Raw genomic sequence first — 24038 nt, 5'->3', positions numbered from 1 at the left:
AAGTCTTTTATTTTAATAAACTGCATGTAGATGAGGCTTAGACCTATAGCTCAGCACGTGTTTTCCTCCCAATTCACTGTTATAGTACTTAGTTTGAATGAAAAAACTTTGTGAAGCCAAAACTGTTTCTTCCTAGTATATTTCTTTGGGCAAAAGGTAGGTTGCTTGTTTCTAATGCCAACATTCAGTCAACAGGAATATCTTTCTCAGGTGCTTGAGAAAGTGAGAAAAAGTATATTTGGTTATTGCATTTTCCAACTTATTGGAAACTTATTCATGTTTTACGAGCATTTTGGTTATGGGTTTATTTTGTTCATTAAACTCTCACTGTAAAACTAATTTCAGAACTTGGGGTGATCAGGAACATAGCTTGAATAGCTAATACTGAAAAAAATATATGCTACAAACAGTTTACAGGCTAAAATTTGTTTGTACAAAACAGTCATAACTATTTGACATAATGACATTTCCAGCAGGCTAGTGAAAAAGAAAAGTTTGCATAGTCTTCAAAAAGAGAAAAGGCTAAATTGAGCAACTGTTGAATTGTTCTCTCAGTTCTAGGTGGAAGTGTGGTTTTGTTTCAGCTTTGGGAAGCAGACAAAACTGAATTAACATACTTCCCTTTCTCCTCTGGAAACTTGAATATTAGTTTGCCTCAGCTGCAAGTGAAAATGGCTTTGCAAATTACTCCTTCTAAACAAGTATTTACCCATAGTATAAAATTGATATCCGAGTTAGTACAATTTACAATCCTTGATTTAGGTTTAGAGTACAGGGCTGCTCTATAACTACAGTGCCTAGCCCTCTAGTGTAGAAGTAATTCTGCCCACACAATTTTTAATGCTGCCCAAATTATACTTGCTTACACCAGCAACAGAAAGTCTGTCAACAAGAAGTCTTCTGTATCAACAGTGGATATTTTGCCGGCATAGCTATCTTAGTTCCAGGGTGTGAACTTGTCATACCCTTGTGTGTGCAGTTGTGCTGGGAGAACTTTGCGCTGTAGCCAAGACCAAAAATTAGCTTGCCTAAATGAAAGTACATGGAAGCCTGCACAACACTTGCTCACACTCTGTCATGTGGGCCAGTGTAATTTGTTCCTGATTTCCACAAGTTTTGTTTTGGAAGGAAGACCATATCTTTCCTTGTAATTACATTTGCATATTTGCATGAAGTCCTTTTGAGGCGGTGTCTGCTTTGACTGTTTTATTTGTTCAAGAGCACCGTGCATTTTGGTTGATCTCCCACTTTATTGTAGCCTGTTGCTGCTTTTGTAAGTCATATTCATCACAGTTTTTGAACTAGGTGTTAATCTTGGTTCATGCATTAAATACAGTTCTGTACCGTTGAACTAAAATATAGAAAACTACTGTCACAGTTTTCTGTGTGCACTATTTTTGTGTTCTTTTGGTTAATTTAATTTTTGAATGTAAAGAAATAATATACATAACTAGAAAAAAACCTAAATGGAAGGGTTTCTTTAAGAGAAAATGTTGAATAAAAAGTTTAGTTTCCTTATAATTGACAAAGAGCCCAAATGAAATATCTGTTCACACCTTAGAGGTGAAAATCTTTAAATTATTTTCTGTATCCCTTACACTCTAAGGGATCAAAGATGTTTTCTGTTTGCAAATCACATCATTTCTGTGTTTGTTTTTTTTTACTGGGCTATTAGGCAGTTGAACAGCTGAACATAAAACCCAAAAACTACAAGGATCTTTTGACAGAGGAACCCTTTACTCGGCAGGACATCCTGACACTGCAGGTAAAACTTTTCTTTTACACCCATATTGTACATCTTACACTGTATATGTCTTCTGGAGTGGATGGGGAACAAGACAAACTTGCCAATACATGTTGTACTATTCATATATGATGACTGATTTGTGGTTATAATTGGGAGGGCAATTGTGCCACTCTCTTTGGTTTTGGGATGGCTAGCTATAGAAAAGGCATATCACTTCAGCAGTGCTGGAGCAAAATCCCTAATTATGTTTATTTCTCTCTGCCTTTGCATATAGAAGATAGTTACCAACTTTTACAAATAGAAAGGCAGCCCTTTGAATTTTTTTAAATTAAGGAGCATGTTACACGTAGAGGGGGAAAAAAATAACAAAGGTACTAGATCAAAAATAAGTGTTCATGTATTTTAGCAATCTAAATTTAATATTTAATAGGTGAGAGTAGATGTACTGTAAACTGAAATCTGAGCTATTAGGTCTCATTAAATCTCTTTTTATTATATTTCTGTTTTTAACTATTTTGCTGAAAAGTCTTTTAAAGCCACTAAATTACTGTGAGAATTTTCAAATTTGCAGATTTTTAAAGAGGGAATTAGCCAGGTTCTACTGTAATTATCTATAATAATCTAGAAGTGGGCAAAAATGGTCAGAGTTGTCTTCAGATCTAGCCAGCCAGTCTGACAGCCAAGAATACATGGACCACATTCTTACAAGAAATTTAAACCATCCACATATAACTGCCATTTAAAATATTGCGCTGGTTAGGATGCAGTGTGTTATTTTAGGATTGATTTTAAAAAGAAAACAAACAAAGATAACAGATAGTTTCAGCAAAGTTAGTTATAGCAAGTGTTTCCCTACATATAAAGGAAAACTGGCAGCAGTTCAGCAATCTTTATTTGAATATTTTTTACTTGTAAGTGCTGTCCTGTGAGATTAAACTGTTTGTTTTAAAAGGAATGTATAAAACTGGGAAGAAGTAAGTGAATGGTAGTGGAAATTGAACCATAAAACTTAAAAGATAACCAAGACATTTACAGTAGAATCAAGTGTCTTTATTTTCCATAAATGTGAAAAGTAGGTGAAGGTGCTTAGGTTTTTTAGGGTTTTAGTAGTATTGGTATCTGTATTAAAAAAACTAAAACCACTTTTAGTTTGGTTTTAATAAAAAATTAACTTACAAAGAAATTTATGAAAGTATTTAAAACCCTCCTTTCTTTTGGCAGACTGTGGAATAATTTCACTATTAAACTTGCATTACAACAGGATAGAAATGGATTTTAGGCCAAATGCCGGCAAAAAATGATTGACAATGCTAGGCTAATAAACGCTAATAAACATTTGTATTGAAAATGTTTTTCAGATACATGGCTTAATGTATTCATGGGGAGAAGAGTTCCATTTCTTTTCATATTTCTCTGTTGCACAGTATATCTACAGTTTTTTTCTCCTTCCTGGGAATATGACTATTCAAGCTAGCACTATAAAATTAAAATATTTTAACCCAGTCAAGGTTGAGCAATATAACTTCACTTAAATTTCAAGTTTCAAAGCTCCCTTCAGGAAGATACTTGTAGCTGAAAAGATAAAGCAAGTAACTGATTTGTCTATGCCATTGGTATGAAAAACCAAACAGATTTTGAAGTGTCCTTAAAAAATCTGATTATTTAACAAATGATCTGGCTTTATGTTCCGTGGGTATGGATTTTGAATATGTTAATAAAAGTAGATTTATCTTCCACCTAGTTTTATTATGTATATTCATCTAAATGTATGCTTTGCCCATCAGAATTTTTCAGATTCATAAATTGGCATGATAACATTTGTTTCTTGCAGAGGGACTTTATCAGCTTTATTTCATGAGCTACTTCATTTGTCTTGTACACTCTTTCATTAACGTAAAGGAAGTAGACAGTAAGCAATGGTCAGTTTTGGTGTGTACCTGCACTCAGTCTCTCATGTGTGGAGATAATAGCCATATGTTAAATTTGCACTTGGATCATTCATTTAGGACAGAAGTATTAAGGAGCTGCGTCATCTGACCTGGAGGACTGATAGAGGGGCCAGGAAATTGGGGGTAGGGCTTGCCACTGAAATCCATGGTACAGAGTCCCATTAAAGATGCATATAGCTGAATGGGCAGGGGGTAGAAAGCAGAGTGTCTGGTTAGGCAGGGAGCACAGGGCACAGAGCAGGAAGCAGCACAGCAGTTTGGGTAGGAGAAAGGGTTCAGAGTGGCACCAAGGGAGCGTGAGGAGCTAACGTGTGGCGCACCTGCCAAAAAGGTTGGCTCCCCACTGCCTTAAACCAGAGGTCAGCAGCATGCACCCGACAAGGCAGATCCAGCCTCCAAAGCCGAGGATCTCATCTGCAAAGCCTTCAGGCTGCAGAGGCTGCCACTGGAAGCTTTGCTTATGCCTGTACCTGTGCCAGCCCCAGGGCTAAGCAGCATGGAGCCATGCTGGGGCAAGACAGCTTCCACCTGTGCCCTTGCCACTCCTGTTTCCCTGCCCCCTACTCCCAAATCTCTGCCCAGCTATGGGGTGGGCACAGCTTCCAACTGGTGGAGAGCTGTACCATGGCAGCAGTGCACATAGTGAAGCCACTTCTTCCCCTCTTTCCTTGACCACCCTGCTCCCCTCCCACATATGCCTCCCAGCTGTGGTATGGAAGTGGCAGATGCATAAGCACAGATTCCAGCTGTTTGGCCCTGATACAGCTCCCTACCAGTGGGAACCTGGACCCGTTTGGCCCTGATACAGTTCCCTACCAGTGGGAACCTGGACCCATGCCCCAGCTGGGGAGCTGGGGGCTGAGAGAAGCAGTAGTGGCATGAGAGCAGCTATCACGTGCCTGACCCCAGCACAAGCTCAGGGAAACCTCACCCCTGTTCTGGAAGCTACCTGGCCTGCATTGGATCAGAGGTAAGTTGTTCTGGTCCATGGTTTGAAAAGGATGTTGGCCATTGCCTTAAATGGTTAATTTTCTGCTAGTTTCTCAAAATGGATTCAGCCATGAATATTTTAAATGCAAAACATTTTGCTCATCTAATCCACATCTTGGAGTTTTTTTTAGCAAGATTTTCCCTGTTTTAGAGAAAAAAGTCACTGGGGTGAAAAATGGTGCAGTTCATAGCAGCTTTCACTGGCTAAATGAGTTTGTTTTTAGCACAGAGTCATTGCACACGCCAGCCCTATTTTAATCCTCACAGTAAATTCTAGTCTGTCTGGTTGCATTATGCAGAATGGAACACATTTATTTATCTGCTCAGGCATACAGCAGACCACTGACTAAATTTGACTCTGCCTGACCACATTTTGTCTGCAGCCTGAAAGTACTAGGGTTATTTTTAAAATGAACAAAGAAAAGGAAATAAAGCTGTGATGGGAAATGAGAAAAGCTAGGAGATTCACCTTAAAGGGGGAAATAAACCATTTGTATCCTCCTACATACAGATTTAATGGCATAATCTGGGAAATAGCTTAGGGACTCCCATTGTGTGTAGGTACTAAAGGATACAGATGTCTCACAGGGGTCAGTTTTCAAAGCAGTTTATTAAGACTTGACTGTATTACTCCCATTAAGGTCAATGAGAGTCATGCTGTTGAATCCCTATGGGCTGCTTTGAAACTACCTCGCTTTGTTTTTCAGTCTTGGCCATTAATTTCCAGGTGGCAGTGACAGGGGCTGTTTTTATTGAAATGGTGGTCTTCTTCCGTTTTCAGTTCTGTTTGTTTTTTTTCCCTTGTGCTCCTTCTGGTAGATCATTTAGAAGAAAGGCAAAGGATGGTGGGTTTCTTCTTTATAAGGTCAGTTGTCACTGAGACCGTGGGCAACAGAGGGACTTCCCCCTTGTATGGTTTTTAAGCTGTGGTTCTGTTCTCTTACCTTTTGACTCTGGAGCTCTGTCTTTAAATATTCATTCTTTTTAGAAAGGTTTTGTGTTAATCTTATCACAGGTTTGTTCCTTTCCCATGTGTGAATTGAACACTTTGTGTCTGAGCAAGTGGGAGAGAGAGAGAGTCAGCTGGTAGCTCTGACCCTGCTAGTTGGCAAAGAATCAGGTATAAATGAGGGTTACTATAAAAAGCGTTCTTTGCTTTGCAAATAGCAGCTGTATGGGGCTGTATTTTTAGTAGCTCAGTTATCGACAGAAAACAGACTTTGGAAATGCTGGATCTTAATGTCCTGGGAAGCAGATGGGGCACATGTGTTACTGTAACTGGTTTGATAGTAAAATTTAACTTGAATTAAAGTAGAAAGCTAGACTAATATGGATGTGCCTGGTATTTTCCAGATACATCTTTTTTTCCTTGCTGTTAGATAGAACAACATTCTACAGCTGCTAAAGGTATATATGTTACTAAAATAGCAAATGGCCGCAAACTTAACCTGCCTCTTCGAGGTATGTATCTGTTATGAAGCACATGGTGTGTTCATTCTTTACAGGGTTTTTTTTCTGCATAGAATTTTTAAAGTATAAGAAAAAAGTTAGTCCTTTTGCAGCTAGTCCTGCCTATCATCACTGCTTGTTGCACAAACATGAATCATAACCTCCTTATACAACTTCATTAGTGCTCCAGTTAAACTGATGTATTTGTTGTGGTTTTATTTATAGTATAATGTATGTAGCAGTGTCTAGGCTTTTTATTTTAAAAAAAAACCCAACACCACTTACTCGTCTGGGGAAAAGCTGTAACCTACAGCGCTCTCTCAACAATAAGTACCATACATCTTTATTGCAGGGTTGTTGATTATAGCCATGTTGGTCTAAGGACATAGGAAACCAAGGTTCTTTGGGTAGATGTGATATCTTTTATTAGACCAACTAAATAGATGGAAAAAAGGTCTTTGCAAGCTTTCCAGCACAAATACCCTTTCTCAGGCATAGGGCAGGGGTTTTCTTAGCCTTTATCTTCCTAAGCCCTCCCTTAGCATGCTATAAAAACTCCGTAGCCCACCTGTGCTACTCCCTGCCTGAGAAAGGACCAGCCTGTCTCCCCAGCCCTGCCTGCATGGCCCCAGGTGCAGCAAGTGGGGCTTGGCAGTGGGGAGCCCTGGGACCTCACTCACCTAAGCATCAGCAGTACAGAGACTTGCCCTCCTGCAAAATGGAGGCTGTGAGGCTGGGCGGTGTGAGCCCACCCCACTCCTTCCTTGGGATCACTTCAGCCCTGGGGGACTGAGGTGGCTTCTCTCCATGCTGAGCCTGTCCCATCCCCTCCTGGGAGCATGTAGCTGCATGGCTAGGACTCATCCCTTCTGGGCCATGTCATGTGGGTCCTAGCCATGCAGCTATGTGCTCCCAGGAAGGGATGGGACAGGCCAAGCTGGCTCTGTGCTGCGCTGTGCTGGTTGTATCCTTGCAGCTGGGAACCACATACTACTGAGAGGGGACAGGACAGGATGGGCCCACACCCACTCTTCCCTACACAGCCCATCCACCATACCAACCCCCCACATGCACTCCCCACATCCCACCCACACACTCCCCCAACCACACATCCCACCCGCCACATATGCCACCTTACCCCCTGCACACAATATACAAGAGTACGACTATTTTGAGCTATTACACAATTGCCTCTAAAAAATACTATGCAAGCACACAGAAATTGGGACAATTTTTAAAAAATAAAATTTTTGGGATTTTTTCTTGTTCCAAGATGGTAGCTCCCCTCCCCTTGCAAAAGAAGCACTTCTTGGGCAAGGGAGGGACTTCTGGTGGCAAAGGTCAGAGGTTAGGGGGTAGGACGTCTGGTCCCAAGATAGCAATTAGGGGGTGGGGCAACTGTCAAGGGGTGGGGCTACCCTTGCTGCCCTCAGCTTACCAAAACTCATTAAGCGGCCCTCCAGCCAAAATAATCACCCACCCCTGATTTATGGTAGGTTGGTGTAGATCTTGTCTATGTTACCAAGTTCTGCCAGAATAGCTATTGTGATAAATGATGATAAAAAAATCATACCCTTTATCTGAGACAGCTATGTTGGCAGATGCTCCAGTGTGGTAACAGCTTTGCCAGCAGAAGGTGGCTCATACCAGCAAAGCTGCTGCTGTTCAGGAAAGCTGTTTTTGTTTCAGAAGAGCTCTTCTTTTGGCAAGAACTGCCTCTACATAAAGGGATTCTGCCACCGGAGTTGCCCTGTGGTACATGCTGAGCCTTAGGCTGTGTTAAATCTCCAAAAATCAAGCTAAATGTTTTTCTTAATTTCATCCCATTACTCCAAGTTTGTGATCTTGTTCCTCTCTAAATATTTCCTCTCATCCATTGGTATCCCTGCACTTCAGTTACCTTGTAGCTGAATACAAGAGAGATCTTCCTTTATATTTTTCCTCCTTTAACAGTTCCCAGGTCACAGTTGTTGCTTTTGTTTGGATCTCTTTCCATGTATTATCACCTTTCTGGTAATGTCGTGGTCAGAAATAGACACAATATTATTCCAGGTCCAGTCATAGAGGTGGCTATGTCTTTGCTTCAAAGGTGTGACCCCAGCCTTTGTACTGCAGAATTGTATTGCCCTTTACTTGGCTGCCGTATCTTGTTTCAAACCCAAGTTTAACTTGACATCTTCTATCATCTCAAGTACTACTGCTTCCCGAGGTTCTGTCTGCTATTTCAGATTGTTTTCCATACCTCTGCTGAATCTCAGTGTTGTGCTTTGCCCATGTTCCTAATATTGTTAAATACTTTTGTATTCTCTCTCTTTATTTGTGTTCAGCTCCTCCCCGTTTACAGCATCTGGAAGTGTCATTAACCTGTTTCCAGATAACTAACAAAAATCCCAAATACTCCAGGGTTTAATTCTGGTCTTCTACAAAAGACACCTGAAGCTTGTGTGAAACCCCTTAAGGCTTATAGAAGAAAAGTACTATATAAGAGCTAGGCATTATTAGTGATATTCATTGCTCCCTGTCCATTGCTCATTGGATACATTGTCGTTAAGTATGTTGCTTTTTAGGTACTTTTCCATCTAGACGACTGTATATCTAACCTAGCCAATTTTAATTTTTTCAAGTAAGATTATGGGCAGTTCTGTATGAATTTCAAAATAGGTCCTTCACTGCTTTCTCTGAATGCTACAATTTTGTAGTTTTGCCCAAGCAGTTGGCCAGAATAGATTTTTTTGAGTCCATGCTGGTTACTCTAAATTCATTTTCTGTTTGAATCCAAAAGTAACATCTTGCCACACTTTTTGCATAGCTGTGGTGGTAAGAAACATGCCAGTATTTGTACCAGGGTATAGCGGGTTGGTTGGGGAAACCTGAAATTCCCTGCACAGTAAAGAGCAGTCCCTACAAAGGAGAAATAGGGACCTTCAGCCCTCCGCCATCATCTTGCACATCTGAGTGAGCACCTGGAATAAGCTGGCCCTAAAATTTTCTGAGATATTAGAAAAATGATTTCTGTTCTGCACTGGAAACCCCTATACACGTGTCTTCAACCCTTCAGGCATTGGCAGTTCTATGAGAGGAAGTGTGTGCTGCCACTTTGGGCTTTATTCAACAGCAGTTCCTCGCTGTGACAGAGAAGTAGAGTTGACAGGCATGTCTTTTCTGCCTTAGCCACAAGGGTACTGCTTGTCACAAGGGACTGCCCAAAGAGTGACATCAGAGAATCCTGTTGTGCGAGTCAAATGAGCCCTGAGGGGTAGCAGGCTTAGAGAGGCTTCCTTGATGGGTGTGGGTTTGCAACTAGATCTGATTTCCAGTGTTTTGGACCATGAAAAATCATAAAAGGTTGTTTTCTCAAGGGAGGTGATTGGAACAGAAGAACATCAGGGTATAAAGCAAACAATGTCAGATACGTTTGCCCCCACTCAGAAAAAACCAACAAAAAAACCAAAAACAAAATATACTTTTGTGTGCTTCCTTTTGTTGATTTTTAAGGAGTGTTTTTTGTACAGCCTGATCAGCTGTAGATAAGACCTGAAACTCAACATGCTGTTAAATAACGTTGGCATCTGTGGTAGAAAGCATAATGTAATGTTTTCACATAACTTAAGGTTTGATCTCTGCACTGTTTGCTGATATTGCATCCTTCAAACATTTCCCATTTGCTCTCCTGTTTGTGTAGGAGAAAAAGCAAGTTCTCCTCTGTGGTGACAGGGCATTTTGGCAATGAAGAGGGAGCACATCCACTGCACAAGATGGAGTGAGCTTGTGTACTACTCTGTGTATTCCCTGTGCTCTCTGAAGTAGGTGACATAGACAGGCTGTGTACAGCCTTTCATTATTCTGGTATTGCAGTGATCATCAGAAACACCTCTGGAAATGAGTCTAGCCCTGGTGCTAGAGCACCCACGGTTCTGAAGCCACTTTGCATCCTGTGGGGGAGGACACCAAACCTGACTGAGTTCATAATCCCTAGATGGAGTTTTCAAAGCTTAAATAACAAATGAAAAATCTTTGAAGACTAGTTCCGGTCATCCTAACTCCCCTTTATTTTAATACATAGGGGTTGGGGTGGGCCAGGTGTTAAGGTGCACAGTTGATAGCCCAGAGGTTGGAAATTCGAGGCCAAAGGAGAAGGAAGTTCTTACAGCTCAGCCTGTCAGAGTCCAACGAATCTGCAAATTCTGCTAAATACCTTGTTACAAGGAAACAGAAAAGGAAGACTTTAATACATGTGGAGCGGAGCCTATTATGTGGGGGGTGTTGTTTTTTGCACTTCCAAATTCCCTGATTTGATGGTTACATCATTTTTATGTCTGTTATGATTTGCAGTACTGCCAACATCAAGTTCTTGAAACTTATGAGTCATGCCTCAAAAACATGATTTTTTTTGTTTTTAAAGAAAATGTGTTGCATTTGTTGTCTTCTCATTTTTGGTCACCAAATTACTTATATTACGATTTTCAGGTTTCTTTGCAATTGAGAGAGACCTTTTTTTTGTATGGAAAAAGCATAACACGTAAAGCTCAGCTCCTGACAGCAGTTGTGAAAAAATACCTATTATCACAAGATGTGGGGTAAAATCACAATATTAGGTAATGTTGCAAATGTTATGTTAGCAATTGTTAAACTGTAGTAAGAACTGTTTTGTTTTGTTGAATTCACCCATTCTTTATAATGAAATTAGGTCAGTCAGCTTCATTTTCTTATGTAGTTCATTTTATGTTCTCTCATGCGCACACACAAAGGTTATTTTCTATACGTGCAAAGCAGTTGACAAGAATGATTAAACAGAAAAGAAGGTTCATCAATTATTTTAAAATAAAAATTAAATGAACCTGGCATTCTTCTTTATTGGTAGGTACAAAAAGTGATTTTTCGCTTTTTGTAGATAGTAGTAAAAAGCCAGCTCTGTACAGAAAGGTGCAAAAGTGTTGTAATGATTCTGCAGCCGTTTCATCTTAGGCTTTAACTTTAAAGGGAGAAAAGAGCACTCCCCAACACCAGCCATTCCTTAAGAAAGGAGAGACCATTAATTTAACAGAGCTGAAGATTGTCTGAAGCAAGTATATTTGGTCTCTCTCTCCCTCTCAGCATTATCAACAGTCATGTCTTGGTTTGACTGATCTAATTGTCTGCCAAGTAACTGTCACTGACAAAATGATACAAATCTGGTAAGTTCAGCATTAATGTTTGGCTAGTTTACTTGCTGAAGGGAGCATGCACAAGAGAGCATGTTGAGTATTTCTGTTTAGCTTTAAATAAGTGCTCCTTAAAAGGTGCCCATCTCGGGTTCCAAGCATCCTTGTCATCAGCCAAAATAGCTTGTTCATATTTTCTGTGGTATGGGTTAGGTTTGGTCTAAACTGGAGAGCAGAACCATATAGTAATTAGTGTTTAAGTTAATGTCTGTTGCACTGTTTTTGCGGTGTCTATTTCTAAATCAGACTTTGCCTGTGAATTATAACACGTTATTGTAGAGGGAGGAGTCAGTTGACTTAATGCTGTTCACATGTGTCAAATTATGGAAGATTTCTTCAATGACAAAGGGAAATGCCTTCTGTGAAGTGCCACTTGATTTTTCAGGAATGAGATCAGAGGGGAGAAATCCTATTAACCAAATCTTTGTGAAGGTTTCCATTGGAATAAATAGCCCACCCGAGTATAATGAAGAATAGCACGCAGGGCCTTAGTCTCTCATTTCTGTCATTCAAGCGTAGAGCTCCATAAGGCTTCTCAGAGTGGCATAACAGCTGTGGTCTCTAAGGAAATGAGGTTGCAATTTGCCCTTTACCTTACTTCATACTGTGAATTTTGAGTTGACTTTGGGGAGGTTGTTAAGTGAGGTTTCAGAAAGCCAGGGGGAAGTATCTTGCTGGGTGGAGTAGGGTGGAGGAATTAGAGTACTGTAAAGACTTCTGCACCTGCCCAGTGTCATTGGTTAGTGCTAATAAAACCAATAAGTAACTGAATGTGCCCGCTGTGGCTGTTATATGATACCTTTTAATGATACCTTCTCTTCTGAAGTCTGACTTAGTTTTCTGGAAGTCCTTAAGTACCTGTGTGTACAATTTTTTCCATTATGTGTAAAAAAAAAATAAATTCTTAAGCTCTGTATAGGTGAATATAATAAACTTGTTACTAGATTAATTTTTATTGCATGTCTCCTGTCCTTTATTCCCTGCATGAAGAGTCTGCTCCAAGAATGAATCTTGTCCTTTAGCTTGATCAGGAGTGGCAGAAATGTGACTTGCTATAAATCCATATGCTCCATATGAATATTAATACACAGATAATGTATTGTTGCCTACCGAGAGAGGGTAAATATTCTTAATCTTTTCACCTGTAGCATCTGGCATATTTATTGGCAGGATAATAACTGTCTGTAAGTGAACATTGTAGCTTAAAATTAGTATGAAGAAAGTTTGGGAATAAGCAGCCTGCATTTTCTGTTTGTAATTTAACATCAAGCCACCCACACAGGTCCTTGCTGAGGGTTTTTTTCATGTATGACTAATCCCTCTATAGTCTGTCAGTCTAGACCAGTGGCTCTCAACTTTTTTAGATGACAACCACCCCTCTATAACTGTTCTGAATTTAGCAGCACCCATGTCAAAAGCAAATGCATTTATTACAAGTGCAGTGGCATCCCAGTTGAGAATCACTGTTTTGGAGTTGTGAAATGATCCTTTCTCTGATTTTGTGTGTATGCATATTGTATTGTTGTTGCAGTAGAACTCCAAATACATGTAAGTGCAGAAATTGGTGCATCTGCAGATGCGGGGGAATGGAAAGGTGAATGTAAATAGGGAATTAAAAAAATACACTTTTTATACATAAGGTCTTCAACAGAGGAAATTTTTAGCTTTTAAAAATTAAATATTTTAGTGAGACTACGTTATAGTATCGCTAATGGAGCTACAAAACAATGAAAAATGATTAAAAGGGGAAAAAGGAAAGAAAACCACTCGATCGTCATTAGGGTGCAGACTCATGCAGCTTGATTTCATAAATGTCTTTTAGTTTTATAGCTAGCAATAAAACTAAAGATTTATCCACCAGTGGATGCATACAATTTCAGGGATGAATGAAAGACATAATTAAATCATTTAACGAGAGATGAAGCTACCAGCTCTGCAGTATTAACCATTGACTTAGCTGAGATGGAATTATCAGAACTTTCTTTTTGACAGTTAAGTTTGAGTAACTTTCTTCTGTTTTATTTTGCATTATGCTATTCATATTCACATCAGTGTAATAGTTCCTTATCCAGCACACAGTCATTTTTTTTTAATTTTGATCTGTTGCAGTTTTTTATTAGTATATTTTATATTTTGTTTCCTTGGGACATTTTACCACTTCAGACCTTGAGCAAGCTAATTTTTTCGTATTTTCTGTAAGGTATAATTTCCTGGAATAATTAGATATCCTGACGAGATGTTTTTGACCTCTTTGCTCTGTAGATGAGCTCAGGAAGCTGACCTTGTGGGGAAGTGGGGGAGGGATATGAAAATAATTGTTATGAGAGAAGATATTATGGATTATTGAATAATACCAGAGCAAAATTAGCTCTTCCTTAGGCCTCCCCCTGTCTTACCTACTTAAACTAAAGGCCAAACAAAATTGTACCAAGAGCTATGTAGGAACAATTTAACAACCTGTGTCCAGTAGGCCATAGATTTTGATTGGTTTCTTGTATGATGACTTAATAGTTTTCATGGTAATAGAGTCCACCTATACATTGCTTTATAAATATGGATTGCACCATACAAAACATAAGCCAGGAGATGGGCCCTGGTTTAAAGAATTTGATATAGCCCATTTGGTCTGTCAACATTTCAAAATGAACTGCAAAGGTTGATTTAAAGCTCGTGGCAGACCTGTGAGGTAGTCATGTTTCTGTACGTGAGGGGAAAGCTCAAGTGGTTTGCCCCCCAGTCTTGTAGCAAAAAGCAGAAGCAAGGACCTAAAAGTCCCGAGTCCTAGCCCCCTTCTATACTTGCTAGTGGAGACTCAACCAACCCAATCATGGGAAGCAAACCTGAGCAATATGTGCTGGCAGAAACTTGTGCAAAGTGACTTCTAGGGCCAAAATACAAAGCAGTGCCCTGATCGTGCAGTTCCATGGATATGTATTCAGTGCTGAAGTCGGTGCAGTTCCATCTGAGTCGAAATAAGCAGGCTGGGGGCCTAATCAATTGGTGAAGTCACTGCGAGTTTTAAACTGAATAGACTCAGAATTAGCCCTCCTGCAGAGAGAACACTTGCTTCCTGCTAACATTACATTGCTGTGCAGTGGGCCCTGGTTTTATTTAGCAGCATATGGATATTACTGAAGTGGCTTCTTGACATACTGCTGCAAAATTACTTTATAGTTTGGCTTTTAAATGGCGTCAGGGCTAATTAGGGTTAGCTGCTTCAAACACTGATGTCAGCCTCTTCCTCCTTCACTTCCCCCAACAGTTTACCTATTTACCCTGACATCTGTGTTGAAATCAGAGGATTCCATGATAAAAAAGTATATCTAGATCTCTGTCCCAGTGGGTCTCAACACCAAGGCACCCTTGAGAAATGCCAGCTTTTAGTCTTCATTCTTCTTTTTTTGACTAGAGAAAAATACTAGATAAATTCTTCTGTTGCAGAGAACTCAGAAAGCTCACAACAGGTCAGAATGATTTTAACATTATGGATTCCTATTTGAAACCTGGGTGTATGTTGTGAGTCAGTTTTGCACACCTAACAGTACTAACATTGCGTGGCATACTTGAAAAGATCTCATGAGACCTGAGGTACCATGGCACCCTGGTTGAGAATCACTGCTTTGCCATTTCAGGTCCCTTTTTTTCTTTGATTTCATTCAGTATTACTAGGTCCTGTGCTTCTGCTCCGCTACCTTCATGGCTTAGTTGATAGTCAGGTATTCAAGTCCTATAGGAAAATCATAGTACTAAAGGGGCAAAAGGGGATGGACTCTTAGAAACATTATTATTCAAATTCAAGGTTGTATTTGTGGGGGGGGTCCTCCAGTTTCTGGTGGTTTTTATCCAGGTCGGAATAAAGGGCCTTGATGGAATTTCTCAAATGCAGATGATAATTTTTGAGTGGTCTTCTGTTGCAACCCATAGGCATGCTGAATGAGTAACCATACTGTTTGGACGTATATGTGCTTCTCAGTGGACAAATTCTGAAATATGACTCTATTATTGTAGAGCAAATAACTGCTTTTTACTTGTAATTATATAAGTTCTCTACTGCCTTTATTGCAGTCTTGGCTGGTTTGCTTGCTGGCTTGCTCTTTCTTTCTCATGGATACACAGTCTGTCTCTCTCTGTCTCCCTGCCCCTCACTCCTGACCCACTGTTCCACACCTCTACCCTCCTGTGTATGAGGAAGCAGATGTTTAAGGAAGGTGGCGGGGGGGGGCAGGCAATGCACATACCCCCACCCCACCCCCTAAGATTTCTGTTCACACAGCAGGGCACAGGGCTGCAGTGGGGTCAGACCAGCTCTGGGTGTAGAAATCTCAGGGGTCGTGTGCCCCCCTGCCATGTTGCCTGTGCCCCCCCGCCTGACCAGCATCTGTGCCCCTTTCCCACCTCTGTTAGCACCACTGCCCACCAAATCGTTAAAAGTATAATTAACCCAGGAAATTAATGTGAAATATGAAAAAACTGACAGTTTACTGAAACAAAATCTAGCTTTATTGATACAACAAATGTTATCTTAGGAGTTTCTGTATATATATATATAGAGAGAGAGAGAGAGAAAAAAACAATTAGTACAATGGTCATACCCAATTCCAAGATGGTTATCTCCACTTAGTCTGAAAGTAGTCAGTGGCTGACACAATCCGGATAGGTGTTGTTTCCTGGATGTCTAACAACACATATTTAACTTTCTTTGTCCCCCCTCTTATGCTTTTCTTCAACTTCACTCTTCTGATGACTCTTTGTTTTTGGGTATCATTGATTGGTTTCCATGAGGTCAGTATACTATCCATATTTTATCCTGTTTAGTGTGTTCCTTTGCTCGACAGACGCAAGACAAGCACACCTCCTAATTTGACCCTTTACCAGTGTCTTGATCTGGGCATTGTCCATTGGTCTTTTCTTCTCTCCTTTCATTAACATATCTAATCATTTAATCCCTCTGATTCAGCTGGTTAGTGCCAAGTTTAGTTAATTTGAGCCGGTAACAAGGCTATTATGTTAGAAAAATGTCTTGCCGTGATTAAAAAAAAGGAAAGAAACAATATACAAGGAAGCTCAAGGCTATAAACTGCCTGCGAAAAAGAGCTCAAAGCCAGCTGATTAAAAAATTGTTCTAATAATAATGAGGCTACACAAAAACTTAAGCAATAGTTAAATAAAGCTAAATATAAAAGAAAAGTTCAAACAGTACTTTAATTCACCGCTCAAGCAAGTGCAACTTAATACATACATGTGACAAGCTACCCTAACACCCCTGTCCCCATAGACTTACCTAGAGGAAGCTGCTCTCCACTGCTGCCTGGTTGCCACATGCATATGCACATGTCGCGCCCTGCCTCTTACCCTCCCCCTGCTTCCTGAACCCCCTTGCAGGCTGGAACTTGGCCGGCCTGCAAAAGGAAACCTATGGTTTCCCTCATTTTTTCACTTTAAAGAGGAGACCCCCAGTTTTCTCCTTTAAAAGAGAAAATCTGTGAGTTTCTCTTTTAAAAGAGAAAGTCCATGTTTTCTCTGTTAAAAGAGAAAATTTAATTTTTCTCTGTTTTCCTACAGAGAATGGAAAACCTGGATCCCTTATGATCAGGCATGTCTGTTTTGAACACGCTGGGAGGCTAAGATGAAGTTGGTGAGCAAGAAAGCTGTGAAGACTTGCTATATTAGTGAAAACATAAGAAACCTTTCAGAAAACAGAATAATGTAACAAATTGCACCCTGTGGGCATCCTCTCCCCCCCACCCCTTCTTTTCATTTAAAATTTGCCTTAAATGAAAGTGTTGCTTTTATTGCATTTGTCTGCAGCACTCACCTCCTCTTGCGGCCAGGTTTAAAAATGTCTGGAGGAGCCTAAAAATGCAGATAGGTGCCTTCATGTTTCTGAAAATCCCATTGGGTGCTTGAATACCTTGTAAGTATCTGACTGCTATGTAATGAACAGTGCCATCTTGTTCAGCCAAGGAAAGTTCTGAAAAGGAAGCCCCAGGTTTGCAAGCTATGAACCCTGTCCATTCTTGAGCACATCTATGGCAATAATTGCCTCTGCTTTTTAATGAACACAACAGTAGCTTTTCAGACATAGTACAGTAAACAATATAACCAGAAGTGTTTACTTTCTCCTTTTTTGCCCTCCTTTCCCATTTAATTAATACAAGATTACTTGTTCTTACTACAAGAAAATTTACCTTCTTTTGTTTTTATTTTCAGGATCCAACCAGCTTGGAAAAATTTAATGTCTCCAACTTCTTCCATGTTAAGAACAACTTAAAAGTGACAGATCCAGGTAAGGAAGAACTGAAAGCAGTTTGAAGAAACCAAATTTACAAACATCGTGGGATTTGGGTAATTTTTATTGAAACTGGCAGGTGATGTTTGTGGTATTTCTTCCTGTCTAGACACTCCAACTGAGACCAGAGCTCCGAGGTGCCATATGTTAATCCAGAAAATAATATTTGCATCATGCAAAAATCTTTGATATTTTGAATTTTCCCAGTCTTGAATTGAGACTTGAGTCTTCTTTAAAAATACCAAAATAGAAAAAAAAAAACCCTTCATTTAGTTCATTTGGAATATTTTGTTTCACTCTTGTCTTTTTAATTTTAAATTTACTGTAAACTAATTGAAGAAAAATCCCTTGAAAAACAGAATATTTTGACAATTTTGCATTTATTCGAATGAGAAATTTGTTAAAAGCTGTCCTTACCTGTGAAAAGTTTGTTGTGGTGGGTCTTTGTTTCCAGTGGAAACAGATTTTATGAAGGAATTCCTTTCTAGCTCTACCGGATATTGTAAGAAAATATAGCAACAGCCCACACCATGCTTTCTATAGACATAGATAAGGCATTATGGTGAAGAGGGAAATGGAGAGAGAAAGAAGTGATTTGCCAAAAAATCAGAATTAAAAAAATCTAAAAAAGTAAAATAACGTAATCATCTGAAACAAAATAAATATTTCTTCTCTCTGGTTTCTGGGACTGGGATATTTGCTCTTTTTCTTTACTAGGATGCTTTGCACACACAGATGCATAGCATATACACAGTTGTCATACCTCTCCTCAAAAGATAAAAATTTCTGCCTTTTAATTTTTTTTCTTTCTTTTTTAAACCTTGGTGGTTTCCTTTAAAAACTACCACTGGCCATAAAAATGCTACTTGACAGACCCCAAACATAACTTTGGTGGCATTTTACAACCATATGCTAAAGAAACAGCAGCTATTGATTTTTGCAGCAAACTTGTTTTTCCCACCTATATTCCAAGAGTTGCAACTCAACTGTAAATACATACTGCTGATCTGAATTAGGCTTGGAAAAATGGAGCCTAGGTGTGATTTAACCATTTACAAAAAAGAAAACCCCAAAACTTGCTATCATGCTACAGATACCTCTTGGCATTTGTGCATCAGACCCCTTTCATTCAGAGAGGGGACAGGACAGAAGTCCACTGCATATGGTCAATAGTGGCTTTTTCGTTAGTGTTCCAGTTTATTTTGACTTACAAGTGTGGAGGTACTTTAAGTAGTTTAAAAAGAAATCTCTTGGTAAAAGGTTGTAGTCAGAATCCAGTTGAGAATTTTTTTATAGCATATTGCAGTCAGGTACTTATCTTGCCATATTTTACGTTACACTGTCTTTTCCTATTATATCATGTCATTCATTGTTTTACTGTCATTTCTCCAAGAACAAATATATGGTAGTTCCAAGAAAAATAACAGAAACAGTTGCTGGGGGGTTTTTGGTACAAAAATATAAATATGGCCTGTTAAGTTGAAGAGAAACGAAATTATTTTCCAACTTAGATATGGGTCTTTAACTCACAATGATCCATTACTGTGTTATAGATGAAGAAAAAGCAAAATTGGATCCATCTTACTATTTGAAAAATACAAATGCAGAGACCCGAGAGACTTTACTGGAACTTTATAAAGAATTCAAAGGCGATGATATTCTAGCAGCTACAATGAAGGCTCCTGAAAAGAAAAAAGTGGATAAGCTGAATGCAGTAAGATGACTTAATTGATTTATTTACTATCAACAATTTGATTTTTTTTTTGAAGAATTGTAGAAGGCATTTTTCACTAAAGGAAGCAGATTACTGTCTGAACAGAGTACTTATATTTTCTGATGCATGACAATTTACTGTATATCAGATTCAGTGAGAGTTATGTTTTCAATTTATAAGATGATTACTTTGGTGAGAGAGGTGATACAGTAAGAGCTGTGTTAACTGGCATTCTGCTGTCTGGAATACTCTAACTAGAATTTCCGGCTGGACGCAGGAGTTGGGGGGAAGCTCACACATGGCAGCCATTGCCGCCACCCAGTGCTGCCACTGCTCTGAATTTTTAGATATCCTGCACCCTGCTTACCCCACTTAGCATTGGTTAACACAGTTTTTACTGTACTTTTTTTTTCCTCCTAATTTGTAATCCCTGGCTTTAACTTCATTTATCATAGCTTCCAGAGTTATAGCAGAGGGAACACACCTTAAGGGCCATGCAATTGAAACTTTCCTGGTGTAGGAATATATAAAAATCAGTAGCAACTGCTCCAGTATTTCTTCTACTGTTACTGTCTGTTCATAGTTGTCAAGAGAAGCCATCTTTCTGCATTTTGAATCCCTGCATCAAAGGCTGCTGTGAGTAGGCAAGACTGGATGTTATCCATTCCCTTAAACTGTTTTAGGATGTGCATCATTGTACTTCAATTACCTTTTTATGAAAATCACAAAGTACTAATACGCTGAAAAGATTTTTATAACAAGGCAGCTGAGATGAACTGTTTCTGAACCTTGACATGTGAGGCTCCATGAACCTGATTTGTCAGCTTTGTCCCTGGTTCAGATAATAAGATCTAAAAATAGCACATAGAGGGATGGATCGTGAACTCTCCATGTTGCCCAAAGCATTGTCATCAGTTGATGTACATTGGCATAGCCCTGTCAACTTCAGCGAGAGGCAGTGTTGCCTAATGGGTATAGAAGTCCTTTGTTCTACATATCATACTACTCTGATCTACTTAGAACTGGAATGGTGCATGGAAGTTTACTCGGCAGCTCTGCTTTCACATCTCTAGCTGTGGATATGAAAACAATTTATAACAATAAAGCCCTTGCTTGATAATGTAGTAAAAAAAATTGGTGGGGACGCAATAAGCCCTTTGAGCTGAGTGTCTGGACAGCCTTAAGTAAAAATTTATCAGGGCAAATGTTACGGATAACAGACAGAAAAATATCACTTCATCATGCCTCTGCTTCCTCATACAAGAACTGGAGTGGAAGGCCTGCTTTAGATAGGAAATGTAGAGACATTTTTTGTGTTTCTAGTAGTTGGATCAGGGGTGGGCAATTATTTTTGGCGGGGGGCTGCTTACCCAGTTTTGGCAAGCTGTTGAGGGCTGCATGGGTAGCCCTGCCCCTTGACAAGTGCCCTGCTCCTGGTTACCATCTTGGAGCCAGTGCCAGTGGGGCCCAGAGTGGGGCACAGGCTGGCAGGGGTCTGTGGAGCTGATTTGGGCTGCACCAGCAGCGAGATGGGAGAGCTGGCCCGGCTCCATAGAGCCCCTGCCGCCCTGCTCTGGGTCCTGCTGGCACTGGCTCGGGGACACCAGTGTGGGCCCCGTGCACCCGCTCACTATCAGTGCCCCCCCAGCCCCGCGGTGCAGGTTGGGGGCAGCATGCAGCCCCAACACCCTGCTCTGTGGCAGGGAATGACCTGGCACTGAGCCCAGGGAAAAACGGCCCCTCCCCTACCCCATCGCCAGCGCTCTCTGCTGCAGCTGCCAACAGCCCACACGGGGCTGTCTGGGCCCCACGCTGGCTCTGGGCTTGCCCGTTGGGGCTGCACTGCAGCGGCAGCAGCAGCAGCAGCTGCGGTTCCCCTGCTTGCCACGCTGGGCAGTGTTTGCCACTGCCACCTCTCGGCTGCCCAGTATGCAAGCTCCAGGCAGGCAGGCAGCAGCAGCAAACACTGGCTGGCGTGGTGGGGGGGGCGCGCAGCTGTTGCCATGGCATATACAAGAAAGAAAATATGCTACAGTATGTTTTACTTCTCCCTTAAAGGGAGGTAAATGAGGGCTGTGTCACTGTGCAGCAGGGTATAGTAACATGCCACTCTTACCTTTAGTTTAGCAACTGTTTTTTAAGAAACAAACGGATTTACTTTCCTTTATTGACAATGGGGGAGCAGAAATGTATATAGTTACATATATCCATAGATGTGTGTGTATATAAATATCTTTTTTTTGAAAATCAAGATACTGCCCATCCTCCTTATAATGTCCAATTTTGCAAGCAATTTTCAGTATGTAATAAAAACATGTTTAATGTAGTGAGAGACAATACTCCTATCAAATCGCTTAAACTAATAATTTATATGATAGCTTTCTTAGAGGTAGCAGATTAAATGTCTTCTGCTGATTATATCAGCAATGCAGCATATGTGCTGCTTCTGGCTTTTTTTGACTAGTAACCTATGGCCAGAATATCTTTAATTCTTAATCTTTGCTCCCTCTACAACTGATTATTCCAGAAAACTACAAACTGCATGTTGGGGACAAAAGCTATCATTTTTAAAGGGGGCTGAACAGCTCAAGGGACTACTGGTAGGGATAACAGCCTCTCTCATGTCCAGGTTGCTAGTTTGATTCCAAGTCAGGTTAATAACAACCAAAAGTTCACAGGTCAGTTGCAAACCAGTTGATAGGACTTGGTTCACTTCAAAAAGAAGTGGTCCTCAGCATTACTGAATTTGCCACAACGACAGGCACTCATCCTGGCATCTCAGCATAGAAGGCAAGAATGATAAGGGTTCTGGGGGCCATTATCAACTCCCACTGATCTAATAAAGGAAATAAATAAGCTTGATCTCTGCAACAGAAAAACCTGATCTGAGATGCAAAAACCTATGAAGAACACAGGGTAGGAAGTGCACACCATGATGCATAGTTAGAGTGGCTTTGTTTACTTTTTGACAGGAGAGTGTTCACTAGAAAATCTGAACGTAGACTTTGTTTTCAGAGCTTCAGTTTATGACAGCATCTTCCAGCTGCTGTTGAAATGTCTTCTGCAGAGTATAGCTGTTTCACCAGATTTGAATAAGTATAGAGAAAACTCTGCAAGTGTGCATTTGAGTACTTGCAGTGTCCCTAGTGAATACTTAATAGGGGTGTGCGGAGCCAGCCCTATTCAATCCGAATTCAACCCAAATCAGGGACAGCGATTCGATTCGTTGATTCATATCACTGTTCCTGACATAGAAACAGCTTTAGAAGTTTTTTCTACGTACCTTGAGGTAGCAGGCATGGCTCGTGATCGCTGCGATGCTGGGACGCATGAAGCATCCCACAGGAGTGGAGGAGGCCCGCCACATGCTCGGTGGCGAACCTGGAAGTCGACTACAAGTACTGGTCCTCTGCTGGGGAGCACACTGGGGGGCCCCCCCTGCATCTTCCAAGCTATGGGGGACCAGACTCGGGAGGCATCAGTCACTGAGCAGCGGAAGCACGGGGGGGCCCCCAGTGTGCTCCCCGGCAGACCCAGAAATGGGCTGGAAGTGCTTCTGATCCATTTTCGGGTCTGCTGCTGGGCGTGGCTGGGGAGCCCCTCATGCTTCTGTGGGGCACTACATGTGCCCCAGCATTGCAGCACTCATGAGCCACCTGGTACTTTGAGGTATGTAGAAAAGAAATGTAAAGCTGTGTCTATGTCCGAATCACCGAATCTCTCCAAATTGATTTGGGGGGTTCCGATTCGATTTGGAGACATTAAAGGGTCCTCTGATTCTATTTGGATTTAGAGATTTGGCCACCTAATCAGGCTGAATCTCTGCTAAATTAGATCAGGGACCAAAGCTTTGCATAGCCCTAATACCTAATCATTCCAACATTCTGAATACTCAGGTAGCTTTTGTGGGATTGTGAGGATCTGTCATTAGCTGAAGTAGTCAGTACATCTGTATTTGTCTAGCAGGACACTTCAGAGTGCTAACATTAAAAGCAGTGGGGGCTTAATGGGTAACATTTTGGCTGTATTGAAGACAATAGTAAAATTCCCGTTGTATTCTTGAAATCAGGATTCTATGCTAAGTACAGACAAACTTCTAATTTCTTTTCAGCAACTAGAAGGTCTGCAGCTACTTTTCCAACAGCTGGTTAATTGTTTTGCTTAATCTTAACTATATATTTAGATACATTTGTAAGGATGTTTTCCCCATGTAAATTTTTTGGTGTACATCAGAATTAATAGATGGATGAATTTTTGGACAGAGTTCTTGTAAGGCTTATTTTCCTTCTTGCTTTTTTCTATCTTTGTACAGGCTCACTATTCCACAGGGACAGTAAGTGCCTCATTCACATCCACTGCAATGGTGCCAGAAACTACACATGAAGCAGGTAACCTAGATCGCTATATTTTCACAAAATATATAGCTAAAATACACTCCCTGAGATGTGAGCATTTTCAGGGACTGCAAGTGTGCACTGTGGTTATCTTGTCAGTACATGGTATCTGAAATTCTTATTCCCTCTGCATATTCAGCTGGCAGCCCATGGGCTTCATCCATCCAGCAGCAGCCAAGATCTGGGTGGTGTGGCACAGAGGGGTGTCGTGACATGGCATGCTACAGCTGGTGAGGCTAGGGGAGCCCATGGCCCAGGCTTTTGAGGGTGAGGCTAGGGTGCCTGCACACAGTGCAGTGGTGGAG

At 40.6% G+C, this 24038-nt stretch overlaps 1 protein-coding gene across 2 annotated transcripts in view; it reads left to right on the top strand.

The window, feature by feature from the left end:
- Positions 1-24038, top strand: part of PPIL2 (peptidylprolyl isomerase like 2) — a 126258-nt gene that overhangs the window by 36367 nt on the left and 65853 nt on the right. For both annotated transcript variants that reach the window (XM_090062831.1, XM_090062832.1), the window contains exons 8-11: positions 1676-1765; positions 17547-17622; positions 19179-19339; positions 23652-23727. In XM_090062831.1, coding sequence (XP_089918957.1) covers positions 1676-1765; positions 17547-17622; positions 19179-19339; positions 23652-23727 — 403 coding nt within the window. The remainder of the gene's footprint in view (positions 1-1675; positions 1766-17546; positions 17623-19178; positions 19340-23651; positions 23728-24038) is intronic.

The sequence above is a fragment of the Crocodylus siamensis genome, chromosome 9 (assembly GCF_052110815.1).
Source record: "Crocodylus siamensis isolate JL-2025a chromosome 9, ASM5211081v1, whole genome shotgun sequence".
In the NCBI taxonomy this organism is placed as follows: domain Eukaryota; kingdom Metazoa; phylum Chordata; order Crocodylia; family Crocodylidae; genus Crocodylus; species Crocodylus siamensis.
This window is presented reverse-complemented; position numbering and strand designations above follow the sequence as displayed.